Source organism: Kogia breviceps, chromosome 7 (genome assembly GCF_026419965.1).
Source record: "Kogia breviceps isolate mKogBre1 chromosome 7, mKogBre1 haplotype 1, whole genome shotgun sequence".
Lineage (NCBI taxonomy): Eukaryota > Metazoa > Chordata > Mammalia > Artiodactyla > Physeteridae > Kogia > Kogia breviceps.
This window is the reverse complement of record NC_081316.1, coordinates 102981019-102999983: the sequence shown is the minus strand read 5'-3', so window position 1 is coordinate 102999983 and position 18965 is coordinate 102981019. Positions and strand designations below refer to the sequence as shown.

The 18965-nt window shown below is 38.0% G+C and overlaps 1 protein-coding gene across 1 annotated transcript in view; it reads left to right on the top strand.

Annotated features, from left to right (window-relative positions):
* The first annotated feature begins 2208 nt into the window (after nucleotides 1–2208).
* Nucleotides 2209–18965, top strand: part of ZW10 (zw10 kinetochore protein) — a 32035-nt gene continuing 15278 nt past the window's right edge. The window contains exons 1-8 of the mRNA XM_059068593.2: nucleotides 2209–2405; nucleotides 4875–5009; nucleotides 7885–7986; nucleotides 8176–8253; nucleotides 8725–8884; nucleotides 10449–10601; nucleotides 11020–11211; nucleotides 18554–18717. Coding sequence (XP_058924576.1) covers nucleotides 2301–2405; nucleotides 4875–5009; nucleotides 7885–7986; nucleotides 8176–8253; nucleotides 8725–8884; nucleotides 10449–10601; nucleotides 11020–11211; nucleotides 18554–18717 — 1089 coding nt within the window. The 5' untranslated portion in view covers nucleotides 2209–2300. The remainder of the gene's footprint in view (nucleotides 2406–4874; nucleotides 5010–7884; nucleotides 7987–8175; nucleotides 8254–8724; nucleotides 8885–10448; nucleotides 10602–11019; nucleotides 11212–18553; nucleotides 18718–18965) is intronic.

Genomic DNA, 18965 nt, shown 5'->3' with positions numbered 1-18965 from the left:
TTCTCCGTTGTATATTCCTGCCTTCTTTGTCAAAGATTAGTTGACTGTAGGTGAGTGGGTTTATTTCTGAGCTCTCTATTCTGTTCCATTGATCCATATGTCTCTTTTTGTGCCAATACCATGCTGTCTTGACTACTGTAGCTTTGTAGTATTGTCTGAAGTCTGGGAGGGTTATGCCTCCAGCTTTGTTCTTTCTCCTTAGGATTGCTTTGGCAAGTCTGGGCCTTTTTTGGTTCCATATAAACTTTAGCATTATTTGTTCTAGTTCCGTGAAAAATTTCGTGGGTTATTGGATAGGGATCTCATTAAATCTGTACCTTGCTTTGGGTAGTATGGCCATTTTAACAATATTAATTCTTCGTATCCAAGAGGTGTTATTTTCTTTTTATTTACTCAAGTGTTCATTCATGCCTGCATGCATTGTCTGTCTGTGTGTAGCAATCCTACTCCATTCCCTATGCTCTTTTTTCTCCTTCCTAAGTCTGGCTCTCCCCTGTCTCTTCCTGGAAACTTGAGGGATAGTCCTTAGCTTATTCAGTGCTCAGGGAGAGGTAGAGCTTCTGCAGTTGTGTTTGTGGGTATTCATGGCTTAGTTTCCTGGAGGAAGATTCCAGAACCTCAACCTGACACCTCCTTCCATTCTTAGTTAAGATTCCTTATTACTGTGGAACCTCCCTGATTCAATCAGAGACTGGGTGCTCTTCCCCCAATATTTCCTCTGCCTGTTGTACCTCCTTAGAGGTGGATTAAGCTTCCAGGACTGTTACTTGCACAGATCCCTTCCAAGGCCTGCACTTAATTTTGTATTTGTTATTTTATATTCTTTTCATAAAGAGTCCTCCCCCTCCTGGCAACTGTATAAAATTTAGGCCCTACCACATCTGGATCAATCCCTCATCTACCTCGAAGATAGTAATGATCATATTTTCCTGAGATTATTTATTCACATATTTTGGATTCCCAGCCTAGCACAGTGTCCATCACATAGTAGTTGCTCAATAAATATGTGATACAAATTTTCAGGAATTTCATCTGCAGGTCTTTCTTTCTCAATGGGCATTTATTATTAGTAGCATTTAGAATTCAAAGAGAGGCTGACAGGTCTACCAAACAGAAGTTTGGTTGGTTTTCTAGGGAGAGGCGATTCCCAAGATGTTATGGCTTCCTGTCTCAACCCCCTTTGCTCACATCACAGGAAGCTGCCCCGGCATCACTAGGATAAGCAGATTGTTCCACAGGCACTTAAAATTGACAAGGACCTTAGTGTCAGCATCTACTTGGGGGTCCACCCTCACAAGGTACCTTTAAAATTTTTAAAAAGCATTTTAATCAAGGCAGTACATGTTTATTGTAGAAAAATAGAAAAAAACAGGGAAAAGAAGAGAATAAATACCATAAATTCACCACTAGGAGAGTTAAATTGGTGTACTTCCTTTACCTTTACCTCTATGTATGTATCTATATCTATTTATTTTTTAATACTGTACATAGCATATTGTGAAAATCTTTTAGTATGTAATGCATTTATATGCATATATGTATACATACATATATCTTATAGTATGTATGTAACACATTTAAATAATGAAAGAATTTTTTTAAAGTTTTGATAAAATTGATTTGTAATCTCTGATAGAAAGTGCTAAGTATCATGTTCCAGTCCATACAGTACTAATGTTATTTATACCTAGGTAATATAAATAATATAAATTTATAATATATTTCCTAGATGTTATATATGTGTATATATATATATATATACTATGTAATATAAAAGGAGTGCAATTATGAGCATACTTTTATTTATAATGAGGTGATTCCACTTTCTTGCACAACTGCAGAGGGCACCATTCATATAAACTCTGAGGGCCACGGAGGCCCATGAGAATGAATATTTAACGAAAAAAGATCAAGATGGGCTCGTTGGGTCTTCAGGATAGATAAATTTCACAGGTAAGCGTTTTGAAGCTGAGAAAAGTTCAGTTGTGACTGGTTATTAAATAAAAACATTTTTTTTCTAGTGAAAACCCGGCGGGAAAAGACAAGCTATTTGAAAATGAGCAAGGAGAAAACGCGTCTCCGCACAGTTTGCCAACTACGGGACACCGTGAAAAGTCCACGCTAGGATAGCTGCGGTGCCTACTGGGAGTTGTAGTACGGGCCTCGCTTTTCGTGCGGAAGTCTGGGCCCCGCGAGACTCCGTTTCCCGGCAGACCGCGCGCCAAGGCCTCCGGCGGGACTGGAGCTGCTGCGCTGGCTACAAGAGAGAGACCCTGTCCGGGTTGGTTCTTGTGGTAGCGATGGCCTCGTTCGTGACGGAAGTCCTGGCACACTCGGGGAGGCTGGAGAAGGAGGATCTGTGCACTCGGATCAGCCGCCTGGCCCAGCGGGTGGAGGAGATCAAGGTGAAGCCGGGGCAGCTGGCGGCTGGCTTATTATAAAGGGACGGAGGGAGGAGTAGAGCCATGGCAGCCAGAGTGGATGCCAGCGGTCAGGCGTGGGAGCCGAGTGGGAGGAATGAGGAGTGGGAGGGCTGGGAGGTATGTGGGCCGAGGAGGGGCCTTAGAGGGAAGCCCAGACCGGGGTTGGGGACTGCGGAGGAGAGGAGGCGGGACAGTGGAGAGGAAGAGGCGGTGACTGGGGCAGCGTTGGGAGTGGGGTTAGGCTGGGAAGGGATGGGGGTCGAGGGCGAAGGCCGAGGAGACCAGCAGAGCCGGGGAAGTGGGACTGGAAGCCCTAGGTTTCTAGGGAGGGAGCACAGGAGCGAGATAGAAATGAGGGCAATCCCGCCCACCCCCGCCCACACCGATGTGTGTGATTTCCTCCTCTGTCCGATTTGTGGATGAATATAATGGCTTTGGGAGGATTGTGCCGTTCTCCTCCCTCCCCGAAATTTTTGTTATTAAAACCTATCGATATTTTATTAAACTCTCTTCTCCACCTCCAGGCCCTTGAGACTACGATGAGTGTTATAAAACATGTGAATAGCACTTCTTTGGACTCTGCTGTCTTGAGATTGATACAAAAACAAAAGGCACAAACCACACGCAGTTCCACTTTGTACTGCTATCTTTACCCTACATTTGTATTTGCCCACATCTTTGTTGCTTTCATTTTAAAAGATGTGCACATATATATGGAATCTAAAAAAAAATGGGTCTCACAAACTTAGGGGCAGGACAGGAATAGACACAGATGTAGAGAATGGACTTGAGAACACGGGGAGGGGGAAGGGTTAGCTGGGACAAAGTGAGAGGGTGGCATGGACATATATACACTACCAAACGTAAAATAGATAGCTAGTGGGAAGCAGCCGCATAGCACAGGGAGATCAGCTCAGTGCTTTGTGACCACCTAGAGGGGTGGGATAGGGAGGGTGGGAAAGAGGTGCAAGAGGGAGGAGATATGGGGATATATGTATACGTATAGCTGATTCACTTTGTTATACAGCAGAAACTAACACACCATTGTAAAGCAATTATACTCCAATAAAGATGTTAAAAAAATAAAAATAAAAAGATGTGTACCCGTGTAAGTCTGGATTTAAGGGAGCAATTTTGGCACTCTACCATAAAGGCACAAAAATGGTTTTATTTTACCATAATGATTTCCTAAATGTTAAGTATTCATGTCACTGGCATCTCTTCTTTAATATGGCTTTAGGATTTTTCATCACTTTTTATATGATGGAAAGAGGACAGGCTATTAAGCTACTTTAACATGGCACTCAAGGCTCCTCCCTGTTCTGGACCTAACTTTCCTTTCACTAGTTTATCTTCCCTGACTTGAATCTTCAGACAGTTGAGAACTACTTTTTATACTCCAAACAGGCCCACTTTTTTCCTAGTTCCCAGATTTTACTTATGTTGCCATTTCTCCATCTTTAACCTATTAGTATTTCTACTCATTTTTCAAGTTCCATCTCAAATATAGTTCCCTGCATGAAAAATATCCCCATTTTCCCTCAGGCAGAGGTGCTCTGTTTCCCACTTGTGCTCCTGGAGGACATTAACTCTGTTGCTATATTACATTTCTCTTTTCTGTATTCTGATTACTTGAGTGTATACTGCCTTTCCTACCTAAAAGGAATTTATTTGTGTGCAAGCATAATTTATTCCTGTGTCTTTCAAAGCATGGATTAATTCAGTGCAAAGTATTCAATAGTTTGTTTATTAAATTAGTTTGCATTAAAGGACATAATGGAACTCAAATCAGTTTAGGGTTTTAAGGGACTTCCCTGGCGGTCCAGTGGTTAAGACTTCGCCTTCCAATGCAGAGGGTGCGGGTTCGATCCCTGGTTGGGGAGCCAAGATCCCACATGCCTCGCGGCCAAAAAACCAACACATAAAACAGAAGCAGTATTGTAACAAATTCAATAAAAACTTTAAAAATGGTCCATATCAAAAACAAATCTTAAAAAAAAATTTAGGGTTTTAAGATTAGGCCTTACAATTTTATAAGCAAGAGAATAGAAATTTGTAAATCCATTGAGGTATACAGATGATGGGTTTAATTTATCCATTTACTTTTTTTTCTATTAGGTGTGATTAAAATTAGTGGCTATAGTCTGAGCTGATACAGTTCAAAATGAGAATTTTTGTCTCTTTGTTTCTCGTTTTCGGTGTTTGTACAACTCTTGAGCACTGTTGGGATTTGGTGATCATTGTCTTCTTGCACCCTAGTAGTGTTATGGGACTCTTAAGGGTGGGAGAAATGTGTTTTATGAGGAAACCCGTTGGCTTGGAGGGAAAGTGAATGGGTGTGGGTAACTGGCAAGAAGGCCCTAACTTGGAAGATACCTAACAGAAGATGAGCTATGTATTTTAACAGAGTTCCCTACCATCTCATTGTAATTTTTCCATCTTATATAATAGGGCGAGGTATGCAGTATGATCAGCAAGAAGTACAGTGAATTCCTGCCTAGCATGCAAAGTGCACAGGACCTGGTTACCCAAGTGGATAAGCTATCCGATGACATTGACCTGCTGAAATCCAGGATAGAGAGTGAGGTAAGAATAGTTTGTTATATGGGGTAGGTTTGTAGGGAGGCAGTTCAACTTCCTGATTTCTAAGACAATTCAGTTTTATACAACTTTTGAAGACCTCACTTTCCTTATTGGTGAATGGAGGTTGAATTAGATGATTTTAGGGTAACGTCCAGTTTTAAAATACAAATATTTTCCAAAACTATACTTTAAACAATTTCTTTTTTATGTTAAAAAAACATTTTAAGCTATAATAATAATGTCTTGCATTTTAATAGCACTTTATAAATTAAAAAATAATCTCAGGATTTTATTGTCTTCATAATAAAGCAAAAACATGAAGCATAGAAAAGAGGGAAAAGAGACTGGGCAATGAGAAGGCAGTTAAAGTAATCAGGCAAGACAGGATGCAACCTGCTCCATCGTCAATGGCAGTGGGGGTGGAGAAAAGTGGATGAATCCTAGGGACTTTCAAAAGATATAGGATCTCTGGGATTTGTTGATATGGGGGGTGAAAGATTGTGGAGTCAAAGATAACTGGGGAACTAGGTCATTGATGTGTCATTCACTGAAACAGAATCTAGAGGAGGAGTAGGTTTTTGTTGAGTTTAAATATGGGGTGCCTGTGGGGTATACAAATGGAGCTGCACAGTTGGATTGTATGAAGATGGAGGCTAGACTGTTGTAAAGAAAGATGGGGCCGGGCGGGAACTTGAAATGCAATGGCTCAAACAAGATACATATTTCTCAATCATAGTGTCTAGGCTAGCAGGCTGATTCTACAACCCAGGGCCTGGCTACTGTAGTGTAGTCTGTGTCAAGAACTGTGAAGGACAGTTTATTGCTCACAGCGGTAGCCAGAGGATGAACGTTTTTGCACAGTGCCGCAAGCCCCAGTTTCTACAGGGCAGTGTGCAGTGGGCTGTAGGGACAGAAGAGAACTTCAGTGCTTAGGGAACCTGAATCTTTTCTAACGGGTAGTGAGCATGCTGGCTTTTTGCTGTGGAGGAAAACGCCATCTCTATTTTTCAAGCTGTTTACTACACAAACATTTTTGAAAAGATAGTCCAGAACAAGAGACAGTCAATTGCTTCACTGCAAGATAGTGCAGAAATGTGAGACTCCTAAAGAATTGTCTTCCAGCAGTCTGTAGGGCAGTGGAATTGGCAACACCTGGTGGCTTGTTAGACGTGGAGGATCTCAGGCCCCATCCCAGACCTACTGAATCAGAATCTGCACTTTAATAAGATTCACCAAGCAATATGTATGTATGCACGTTATAGTTCGAGAAACACTGCTCTAGGATTTTGTTGTTTGCATGGTTGAAGTCGGTCTGTCCCCATGTCCAGTTATAGCTGCAGGTTAAGGTCAAATAGAGGGAATAGAGGAGACACATCTGTTTTCTCAAGACTTGGAAATGGTACACATCACTTCTGCTTATATTCCATTGGTGGGGTCTTAGACAAGTGGTCACACCTGACTGTGCAGAGCACTAGAGCATATAGTTTAGCTGCATAGCCTTGCGCTGTTACTGTGGGAGAGTGGGAGAATGGGTTTTAGAGGATAATTTGCATGTCACACCATCCATATACATATTTGGATGTTAGGAAAATGGACATGGGGTAGCTGCACCTAGGAGTTGAAGCTATGGGATTGGATGAGATTGCCCAGAGAGAGCATGGAGAGCAGGGCTTTTCAGTACAGGCACAGCTGGTATTTGGGGCTGGGCGTTCTTTGCTGTGGGGGCCTATCCGGTACACTGGAAGGTGTTTAGTAGTAACCCTGGCCTCTACTCACTAGGTGCCAGTAGAGCGCCCTCGATCGTGGCACGCCAGATGTCTCTAGACATTGCCAAACGTCCCTGGATCAGGATGGGTTAAAAAATAAAAGTTTATTTTTTGAGAACCGTTGGTTCAGAGTAATGAGAGGGCCAGGGAGAAAGGAATATCAGCGTGTGTGAAGTGATCAGAGGGGAAATTTCGCTCCCAAAAGAAGATGAAAAGGAATGGCCAAAGAACCAGGAGGAAAATGAGTAGATATTGGTGTCATAGAACTGAGGAAAGGAAAGTAGCAGTGTACTGATGCATGTAATACTGGTGACATATGCTTTGGATTTAGCAGCAAGGATTTGATTGGTATTTTGGCACCAACTGCTTTGGAACAGCTTTGGTGGAATGGCGGGGGTAGAAGCCAGATCACGTGAGTTATAGAGTGAATGAGAGGTGAGAAAGTAAAGACAGTGAGTATGGATTACCCTTGCAGGAAGCTTGTATGTGAGAGGGAGGAGAGAAATCAGGTAGCTACTGAGAAATAGGGTGGTTGCTAAGGTGGAGGATATTTTTTCATAGAGTTGGGGGAGATTTTAAATGATATTTAAATATGATGGGAGGAGCCATGCTCTAATAGGTATTCACATAATTGGAATGGAGAAGGACTTAGGGAGAAGTAAAAGATAGAGAAGAGAGGAAATAATTGATAGTGCAAAGTCCCTGAAAAGGGGACAGAATGGGAGGCGGATTCTCACTCAACGTAGATAAATCTTTCTATTAGTTAGAACTATTCAACTGAAGAATGAATTATCACTTGGCAGTGCGGATACCAGTAATCCAGGTGAATGAGTTCTTTGATGAAAGATAACTGCTTAAACTAAGAATACATGGTGACACGAGGATATTTTGTTCATGGGAACGGGTATTCCTGCACAGGAGAAGGGTTTGGGCTAAGTGGACCACTTAAAGTCTCTTCCTACTCCATTCTGTGATTTTTATTCCAGTCTTAACCAACATTTAAATTTCATCATGAATTACATTCACCTAATAAAGCTTATTGATTACAGTAAAAGTTTCATTTCTTAAATATAGTATAGCTTAAAAATACTTGTCTTTGGTGTGTGACTTAGGTCCGCCGGGATCTTCACGTATCAACTGCTGAATTTACAGACTTGAAGCAACAGTTGGAAAGAGACTCAGTAGTCCTAATTTTACTTAGACAGCTACACGAGGTCAGTATACTCAAATCAGACTTTAGTGTTTTGGTGGTGAGAAAGTTATTTTTTTTTCCAATTGTCTTATCATTCAATGGGTATCCCCTATGTGGTATTTTTTCATAGTTTAAAAATAAACAAGCAGACAGACTTGAAATAGTAGGCTGTATAAAATAAAATACCTAATAACTATACTAATCTTTTCAGTTTTCTACTGCTATTGAGGAATATAATTGTGCATTGGCAGAGAAGAAGTATGTTACTGCTGCTCAGCGTCTAGAAGAGGTATTAAACACTTTCTCTAAAGCATAAGCAATTAGCACCATTCTTTTTTTAAAAAATTAATTAATTTATTTATGGGCTGTATTGGATCTCTGTTGCTGCGTGCGGGCTTTCTCTAGTTGCGGTGAGCGGGGGCTACTTTTCATTGCAGTGGCTTCTCTCCCTGTGGAGCATGGGCTCTAGGTGCGTGGGTTTCAGTAGTTGTGGCACACGGGCTCTAGAGCACAGGCTCAGTGGTTGTAGTGCACGGGCTTCGTTGCTCCGTGGCCTGTGGCGTCTTCCCAGACCAGGGCTCGAACCCATGTACCCTGCATTGGTGGGCAGATTCTTAACCACTGTGCCACCAGAGAAGTCCAGTACTATTCTTGTTTTAAGTAAATTTTGTGTTGCATGTATTCCTTATCATTATACAAATATATTCTAATTGCCTAGAGTCCAGATGAAATGTTAACAATGATTCCATTTCACTACCAGGCACAGATATGCTTGAAGTTATTAAAATCCAGAAAATGCTTTGATTTAAAAATACTGAAATCTCTCAGCATGGAGCTTACCATACAGAAACAGAACATACTTTATCACCTTGGAGAAGAGTGGCAGAAGCTGATTGTATGGAAGTTCCCACCATCAAAAGGTGCTGCTGACCTCAGGTGGACAGCTTTGCTTAATCTGCCTGAACCAGTTTGGCCTCTGAATATATTCCAAATATTTTATGTTGGGAGAGAGGAAGGTTTCATTTCTTAATCTCCCAATTCTATGTTGAGTTCTCATGTTAAGCAGAATGCTTGTTAGGACCAAAATGCTTGTTACTTCCCTTGCATTTCTCTTTCTGTCCCTTTCACTGGGAAGAAGCAGAGACGAGAGAAGGTGATTGGGAGGGGTCCAGGTGGTGAGGCTGTGGTAGAGGAGATGGTAGCACTTTAAGACCACACAGTTTTCACTGCATCGTAGGATGTGCGCATTCCCAAAGCTCTAATCCCAACAGTTTATCTTTTCTAGAAAGCTTAAAGAAGCTGTTCAACCATTCTTTCTCTCTTGCTAAGGAAAGGGATAGGAGTTTGGCCCAGTTTTTTTCAGTCCTTTGAGAAAAATGGTGACGAAATCATGAGATGGGGGATGCTTTGCAAGATGCAGAAATAGGATCACTCTGGCCCTGGCTTTTATTTATACTACTTGGCTCTCAGCCCCTCTGCCCGCCTCTGGCTTTGAGCCCTCTTTGATATCTTGTTTACACAAAGTAAAACTTCTGAGGGTATATGGGAAGGATATGTCATTAAACCTGGTATATTTTCCAGCATTTAAATTTAATGAAATTTAGTCTGAAATTTAAATGAAATTTAGTCTGTTTCAGGAGAAACCTCACAGTCTCCCCTTGCTCCCTTTCCCATATCCACTATGGCCTTCAAATACATTGTATATGTATGTGTGTACACACACGTACGCACGCACGCACACACATACACACACACACACACACACACACACACACTCACACACATATACCCCACCCTGTATGTATTAGGTATTTTCAAGGAAGTCATCTAGAAAATTTTAGATTCTATTTCCAAGCAGACTGTAAAATTAAGAGAAGGTGGCAGGTGTGTTAATTCTTTGTTGTAACACACCCTGTTAAACTTGTTTGGCAGGCTGTTCTTTTTACTTCATAAGAGGGAACATAGAATAGGAGGCCTTAATTGAAACTAGGATCTCACTTTTTATTCTTTGCCTTCATTCTGTCATTCAACACATTCTTTTTTTAAATTGAAGTATGGTTGATTTACAATGTTGTGTTAATTTCTGCTGTACAGCAAAGTGATTCAGTTATAAATATACATACATACTTTTTAATATTCTGTTCCATTATGGTTTATCACAGGATATTAAATAGAGTTCCCTATGCTATACAGTAGGACCTTGTTGTTTATCCATTCTCAACACATATTTAGTAAGCAGTTATTGTATGCACATCATCTTACTTTGGCGCTCAGTTTGATTCTTTGAACATACCAGAGGAAGTAATTTCCTGTTTTAAAGTGATGCCAAGGTCATGTATGTAGTAATTAATATTTGATTGCATCAGAAGTGTATTGTAGTAAAACCACATATTTAGGACTCTTCGTAGACGGTGGGCTCTCAGGAATAGAAATGGGAACATCTTGTATTGTTGAGACCGCTGATATTTTTTCCCTTTTTCTTAGATATCAGCAACTCGGAATCTTGCCTACAAACAGAACTTCATTTATGCACTGAACAATCTCAGAAAGAAGAGAAGACCCCCGTGCCACCCGTCAGTTCTGTCCTCTTGGCATTTTCTCTTCTTGGGGAGCTACATACCAAGCTTAAGTCATTTGGTAAGGCATAATACTTTGTTTCATTTACATGAAATTTCAGAAGGTCCATTGTTAAAGGAATGACAGAAAAATTATCAGTATTCTCTGAATAATATTGATGATGGATCGTAGGGTTTGGCCTCATGATTTATTAAGTGGAATTGTATAAATATTATACTTTTCATTAAGGGCTTAGATCCTTTCCTTTTTCTTTTCTTCTTTTTTTTTAAAGTAGCTGCTGGTATTTATTTTATTTTATTTTTTGAATAATTTAAATAAAAATCTGTAGACAATCTGGGAAACTTCAGTGGGAAAACCTGCAGTGCATAATGGGTGTTGTGTAATGTCATGGAATATGTATTGTTGTCAGGCTTGAAGACATTTTTTTTGAAGTGTCTTCTAGTGATTTATTTTTTATGAGTGTTCATAAAACTTTCAGGTCAGATGCTGCTGAAGTATATCCTTAGGCCTCTGGCATCTTGCCCATCCCTTTTTGCTGTGATAGAAAGCCAACCTAACATCATTATCATTCGTTTTGAATCTGTGATGACTGACTTGGAACATCCATCGCCATCTGAAGTTTTTGCCAAGATCAGACTGGTACTGGAAGTGGTCCAGAAACAGCTTCTAGGTATGTATCCCCAAGGCGGTGCTTTTATATTTTAGAGAAGTCGATATGGTTTTTGAAAGTAAATATTATTTTAAAGTGGATAAAAATGTCAGCAATCTGAGTGAATGGCGGATCAGACGTGAGTAAATTATGTCATGGGAACAAAGTAGTTACCTTTTTATTTCTTGCTCTATTTTGCATTCCTTCTCTGCCCTGTGTTGACACGTAGGGTATTTAGTGGTGCCCTAGAGTCTGTGTTTGTAATATTTAGTTGAATTTTGGGATGCATTTCCCTCATGGGACTTCTGGGAACATCACGTTTTGGGACTCTTGCTTTAGTTACAGGAGAAGCAGAAATGAACCAAGCGCTGTTTTACATCTTTTGATGGGAAAAATCCCCATCAACCTAGTTGATATCAACAAAATAGGTTTAACATACACAATGAATTTCATTCCGTCTCAGCCTACTGGTTAGATCTTTGTATATTCACCCTTGAAATAGTTTCTGTGTTGCTTGAATCATTTTTTGGCTGTCACACTATTAAAAGTAAAATTTCTTCTGGTGTTTTGTTATAGTACTGTTGTTTTTAGTCTATTTGACTTACCTTCTTTTTGCTTTTCTCAGTTGTCTTATTGAATAGTCAAATTAAGCATTCTTGCTGTGGAGAAATTAAAAAAGAAATGCTGCTATTGTTTGTATGCCTTCCTGGCAGTCACATGATTTATTTATATATAAATAATTTATTTTTTTAATCAAAGTACAGTTGATTTACAATGTTTTACCAATTTCTGCTGTACAGCAAAGTGACTCAGTTATACACATACATTCTTTATTTATATATAAATAATTTATATGTAGAGCGAGGAATTCTTTCTAGTTTTGACAGCAGAGAATAAAAAATGTTAAGACTTGCATAACTTACGAAACTCCAAGGTAGTTTTCTTCTTATTCCTTTACTTAGGGAGATAAGACACCCTTATTTTTATTAGATATAAAAAAAAGTTGTAAGCAAAGTATCCAGGGGTTGGAAGGAACTAGAAAGGTGACTCAATACAGATATCTCTGATGCTTGACTCTCCTCTGTAACACTCCCATCAATTGGTCATATAACAAACCGGAGCACCTTTAGTGAGAGGGAACTCACTTCCCCTTGCATTCCATCCTACCTGGACAACTCTAAGGACTATGAAGTTTTTGTGTGTTGGTTTTTTAAAAAAATTGTATCTTCTTTCTTAAATGCTATTGTCAAAATGGCCATTTTGGAAATTAAATCTTTAGGGTAGTTGTTTAAAAAATATGTTCAAGGGCTTCCCTGGTGGCGCAGTGGTTGAGAATCCGCCTGCCGATGCAGGGGACACGGGTTCGTGCCCCGGTCCGGGAAGATCCCACATGCCGCGGGGCGGCTGGGCCCGTGAGCCATGGCCGCTGAGCCTGCGCGTCCAGAGCCTGTGCTCCGCAACGGGAGAGGCCACAGCAGTGAGAGGCCCGCGTACCACAAAAAAAAAAAAAAAAAAAAAAATGTTCAAAATATATGCCCTGTAATATCTGCTTTACTGATGCTGTTTCTAGTAGGTGGAGCTATATAGAAGTCTGATTCTTATTACACATGATAGACTTGCAAATTCTTTATAGTAGCTGTTATTATGTTGCCTACATCTTATCAACAATATAAAACGTCTTTAGTTTTATTTTTTTAATGAAATAGTTTTTTAAGTTCCTCTTATCTTCACTTATCTTCTGTGAATATATTCCATTTCTTCCATAGTCCTTTTATTAAAGTATGGTGTTCAAAACGGAACAAAGTATTCTAAGTATAGTCCGAACCAATTCAGAATAGTATGGGAGTGTTCACACCCTCATTCTCAGTTTCATGCTTCTGTTAGTATAGCCAAAGGCTATTATTACACAGTTAACTTATTGAGCTTGATGTCAGTGAAAATCCTATGTCATACATTCAGTGCAAACTGCTGCTTTCCCATCTTGTACTTGATTTTTTGGCATCAACATTAATCTTTGTTAAATTTTACTTGATAAAATTTTACAGTGTGTGTACTATCCTTTCTACTTCATGTCGAATGCATAATTGATAATCGTGTTTTCTTACAGTTTAATCTGAGTCAGTGATGGTACTATTACCTAGGATAGGGCGAGATCAGAGGGTGCTCTGGGGAATTCTAGTAGAAACCTCTTTCCAGTTTGACGTTGGTCCATTTAAGTATTCAACCTAGTGTTTTATTTGTAAGTTTTCTTAGTACCTAGGATATTCAGAGCAGAAGACAACTCACTGTTGCTAGGTGTTCTTCTAATCTCTGTAATATCTTTCAGTCAGTATTCCCTTCCTTCATCTTCTTGCCCTAAATAAAACCTGAGAATCATATTTTGTGGCCTTAGTTCTTTTTGGAATCCTCTACTTTCTTTGGATTTTAGTTATTCTGAAACTTCATAAAGATTTTTTCCTTTCTTCTTATGTTTGTCTTTGGTTTTATGCTCTTTTCATCCTTTAAATATGTACTTTTTTCTCCCGAGTTTTCTGTATGACTAAGCATCATTGTACCAACAGCAAAGGAGCTTTTAAAAGAGGAGAAAAAAAAATTCTTTTGGAAATAATTTGGCAAAATATATAAAACATCTTAAAATGTTTATATCCTTTAAACCGAGGTTTCAACTTCTAGGAGTCTGCCTTGAAGAAATAATCTTAAATATATAAAACCATTTATGTATAAGGATGTTCATCACAATGTTACTTATAATATTGAAATACTGGAAAGTCATAAAATCTTGAAGAATAGGGAAATAATGAAGTAAATTGTAGAGCTGTATAATAGACCACTTTGCATAATTATGTTATACTTTATTGATTTTTTTTAAAGTAATTAATTTGGAAGCTAATTGCTTCTAAAAAGCCAGCAACAAGCATCTATTAAAGGATTAAAAACTTTATTTCCATTAAAATCAGTTTTAAGTCAGGAATGCACATTATTATTAATATTTGTTAACATTGTTTTAGGGGTTATGGCTGATGCAAAGAAGAGAAAATAAGTATGAATATTAAAATAAGGAGAAAAATTTATCTTTACTTGTAAATGATGTAATTGTATACCTAAAAAACAAAAGACTACTAAAACTTTAATAGTTAGTAAGACATTTACTAAGTTGTCTAGGTATAGTATAAATCTATACAAATCAGTTTCTCTCCAAACTAGTAACAATCAGTTATAAATTAAAATATAAAGATATCTTATTTATAATGGCAACAAAATCTATGAAATTCTTAAAAGATAAATTTAATAAGAATGGGAAGAATACATGTAAAGGAAAGCATAAAACTTATTGAGGGCATAAAGTAAGGGGAGGCTATCGTGGATTAGAAGACAGTCTCAAAAAATTGTCAACTCATTCCAAAATAATGTATAAACTTAATACATTCCCAATCAGATTCTTGTTATATATTTTTCCAACTTGACAAATTAATTACTCTAGAGCTTACATCAAAAAATATATTTATGAGACTTGCTAATAAAGATTTGCAAAACACTAGTTGGAGAACTTTATAATTAAAACTATGTTCTTGACATAAGAAGATCAGTGGAATTGAAAAAGCATCCAGAAGTAGAGCCAAGAATAAATGAGAATTTACCATTTGATCAAAGTCACATTTCAGTTTATTGGGACAGATAGTTTATAAATAATAGTGCTAGCAAAATTGGCTATATGGAATAAGACAAAGTTAGATTCCTGCTTCGTACTTCATACAGAGATACATTCCAGATAAATTAAATCCCTATATGCAAAAGGTAAAATAATAAAAATGTTAGAAGAAAATTTACAAGAAGACTTGAATATTCTCAGGAAGCTCAGAATGCATAAAGGAAATGATTGATAAATTTGACTACATATAAATGTTAAATTCTGTTTGGTAAACAATGCCATAAACAAAGTCAAAATACAATATTATACTGGGAGAAAATATTTGCAGTACATTGGCAGACAAGGAGCTAATATAAAGATTTTTTTCCCAAGGAAAAAGAGAACATAATAACAGAAAAAGGGTAAAAAATATGAATAGGCAGTTTATGGAAGAAAAGATGCAAGTTGTTAATAAACGTAAAAATATGTATTGCTTAATCTCCCTAATAGTGGAATGGAAATCACACCATCAAAGTAGAACTTTCCACCCCTAGGGTTGACAGAATTCAAAGATCTGTGTAAGACACTTTCGGTAAGAAAATGGAAAGGCAGTCTCGTTCATCGCTTTTGTGAGTTTTTTAGAAAGTAATCTGCAGCTCTATAGTTATGCTAAAATATACATTGCTTTGACCCAGGTATCCCACTTTTTAATTCCTTACTATGTGATATCAACAGTATATATGTTTGCATGTATGAGTACTGTATATACTTGCATACTGGAATGTGCATCATTTGAAGAATGGTGCAGCTATTGAAAAGAAATGAAGTGGAGCTAGATATAGTGACCTCAGAGATGGCCACAATCTATTTTTAAGGGATAAAAAAGTTACGTGTAAAATCTGTGGCATGAACCCATTTTATAAAAAAGGAAGTAGCCCCATATAAGAATGCTATATTAGTTTGCTAGGGCTTCCATAACAAAGTTCCACAGGCTGTGTGGCTTAAACAATAGAAATTTATTCTCTCACAGTTTTGGAGGCTGGAAGTCCAAGATCAGGGTGTTAGTAGATTTGCTTTCTCCTGAGCCCTGTCTCCTTGCCTTGCAGACAGCCTTCTTACTGTCCTCACATGGCCTTTCCTCTCTGCACGCTCATCCCTGGTGTCTCTCCTTTTCTTAAAAGGACACTAGTCATAGTGGATTAGGGCTCCACCGTTATGACTTATTTAAAGGCGAGCCCTGTCTCCGAGTGCAGTCACACTAGGGACTAGGGCTTCAATGTATGAATTGTGGGGGACACAGTTTAGTCTATATCATGTGTCTGCGTGTGTGTGTGTTATTAATGTAAGGGAGGAAGAATAGAAACCGAACTCTTAAGTCTGGTTACTTGGGACACAGAGAGAGATTACTTACTTGGGCGGGCGGGGGTGGGGAGAGAGAGAGAGAGAGAGAGAGAGAGAGAGAGAGAGAGAGAGAGAGAGAGAGAGAGAGAGAGAGAGAGAGAGAGAAGCTTGTGGGTATGGAGAGGGAAAATTAGGCTTTTTCTTTGTAAACTTCAGTGGTGTTAGCTTTGTCACAGCAAGCATATTTTGCTTTTGCCATGAATGATTTTCTAGAAAGTATACATTACTAAAATTTACCAAGAAATAGAGACTCTGAACATACAAGTAGTTGTAGAAGAAATTTGAAAGGTTGTTAAAGATTTTCCACTAAAAAGGCCACCATCAGGCACATAAGGTTTGTGGCTACATTCTAGGTACTCTTCAAATTACAGATAATCCCTTTGATAATCAAGCTCTTTTGGTCAATAGGAGAAGATGGATAAGTGCCCTAATTAATTGTTTAAAAACCAGCCTAAATTTGCTAACAAAATTTACACGCAGAGAAAATGTATGGAATGATTTTACCAAGTCATTTTATCTCTAGCTAAATTTACAAGCTCAGATCCCCTTAAAATCACATTTTTGGTTGGACATTTAATTGTGATTTCAGGTGACTAATTTTGTCAATTCTTCTTTGAGAGGAAACTTGACAAATTCTTAATGCATTTGTTGAAATTTCTCTTAATATTGTCTGCTTTATCATCTTAAAAATTTTTTTGCACAGCAAGAAAAGTTTTGGGTTGCTCTGTTGTAGCAAGCTGCAGCTGCCATTTATTGCAAAATTTGTGGCATATTTTCTTCCAGTCTATATTTTCCTTTACTGTTCTACCAGTTCTTCTAGCTTCTGCACTTTCACTTGATTCTGCATCAATAGTGTACCTTAGTTTTAAACTTAAAAGTTTGTTTATAGTCATTTTCTTAAGCTAGAAAAATATATCATAGTGAAAATAATAAGCGTTTCAATTTTACTACTGTTTTCAGTTTATTGTAGGTATCACTGTAACCTGTGCTGTATGTGCAAAATATTCAAATAAATGCATTACAATGTTACATTGGTGCGTAGGAAAACAAAGTCATTCGAGTGGAATGAATCTGTTTACGCTGACTACATCGAAGATGTGTTTATATGAAATACTAGAAGTGATACACACGCCTGATGTGAGCACTACAGTACACATAATAGCTTACATGGTGCGATGGTTAAAGTGAGGCATAGTCTTTTCAAAGCAACAAAATTGTGTTTAACAGAAAAGTATTTTACGCTACTTCCTTTTTTTTTTTTTTTTTAGTTTAAAATTTTAATTCAAAAAACGTACAGAGGTCCCATGTACTCTTCACCCAGTTTTCCCCAATGTTAGCATCTTGTGTAACCATAGTATAGTATCAGAACCAGGAAATGGACTTTGTTATGATTCACAGAGCTTATTCAGATTTCTCCAGTTTTACTTGCACTCATTTGTGTGTGTGAATAGTTCTGTGCAATTTTATTACATGTGTAGATTCATGAAACTGCCACCACAATCAAGATACAGAACTGTTCTATCACCACAGGGCTCCCTTGTGCTACACTTTATAACCACACACCGTTGCTTCCATTTTTAAACTTAATTTGAAATTGCGTAAAATTAAAAAAAAAATGAGTTTGTCAGTCACACCAGCCCCATTTCAAGTGCTCAGTAGCAAAATGTGGCTGGTTGCTATTATATCGGACAGTGCAGGCCTAGACTTCAGATATTGTAAGATATCTCAAGGCTCTGAGGTAATATGGTCACTTTCTTTTAAGGTTCTTATATATTGTTTGGTTAATTAATGGTATATTCTAAATATAACTCTCTCAAAATGTGTTAGAAAAAGCCACCATAAAATATACCATGGAAGAGATACTGAAGTATCCTGTTTGGTAGGCTAGATATTATACTATAATGTAAGGTGTTTATTGATATTTTACTTAAGATAAACACATCCTTTGCAGAAATGAAAAAAGTATATTTATTATGGGAGAACTTGGACTTTATTCTAAACTAGTTTCAACTTGGTATGCAGAACTTCTGAGTGCTTCATATAATCAGATCTGTAGATTAGCAGTAGATGATTATATTATAGATAGCTTAATACCTTATTGTTATAGAGAACAGGCAGTCATACAGTGCAGATGATTCATTTGAGCAGTGAAAATAAAATAATAATTGTGTGTCATGCTTTTCCCATGTAGTCTGTTGAGATAGCTATAGAATTATTCATGCTGTTTTCTTCCCTGTCATCTGAAAATTAAAGAATTCTAAAAAACTAGGGAATTTGAGAATATGTCCAGACTGTGGATAGTTTCTTGTTTAAAACTTTTTCTTTTGAATTCAGATTTGCCTCTTGATGCTGACGTAGAAAATGAAAAAACATCTAAGATCGTATTGGCTGAGATGCTTGGTGACATGATCTGGGAGGACTTGTCCGAGTGCCTCATTAAAAATTGTTTGGTTTATTCTATCCCAACAAATAGCAGCAAGTTACAGCAGTATGAAGAGGTAAGAGTAGAGGTGTCGCAGAAGGTTTGAAGAGACCGTAGGTTCCTGTTGGTATCATTTGTTTACCTTGGAGCTCTTTTGTTCTTCAGTGACGTCTTTAAGAAAATTATTCATAAAGTGTGGAGGCAAATTCCCTCTGACTTCATGTCTCTTCTGGCTTCCTACCTTTTGATTGGGTGGGGAAGTATGTTTTGTTATTAAGTACATTTTCTTTAGTAAGATACTTTTGAAAAACAATTGTTTTTCTA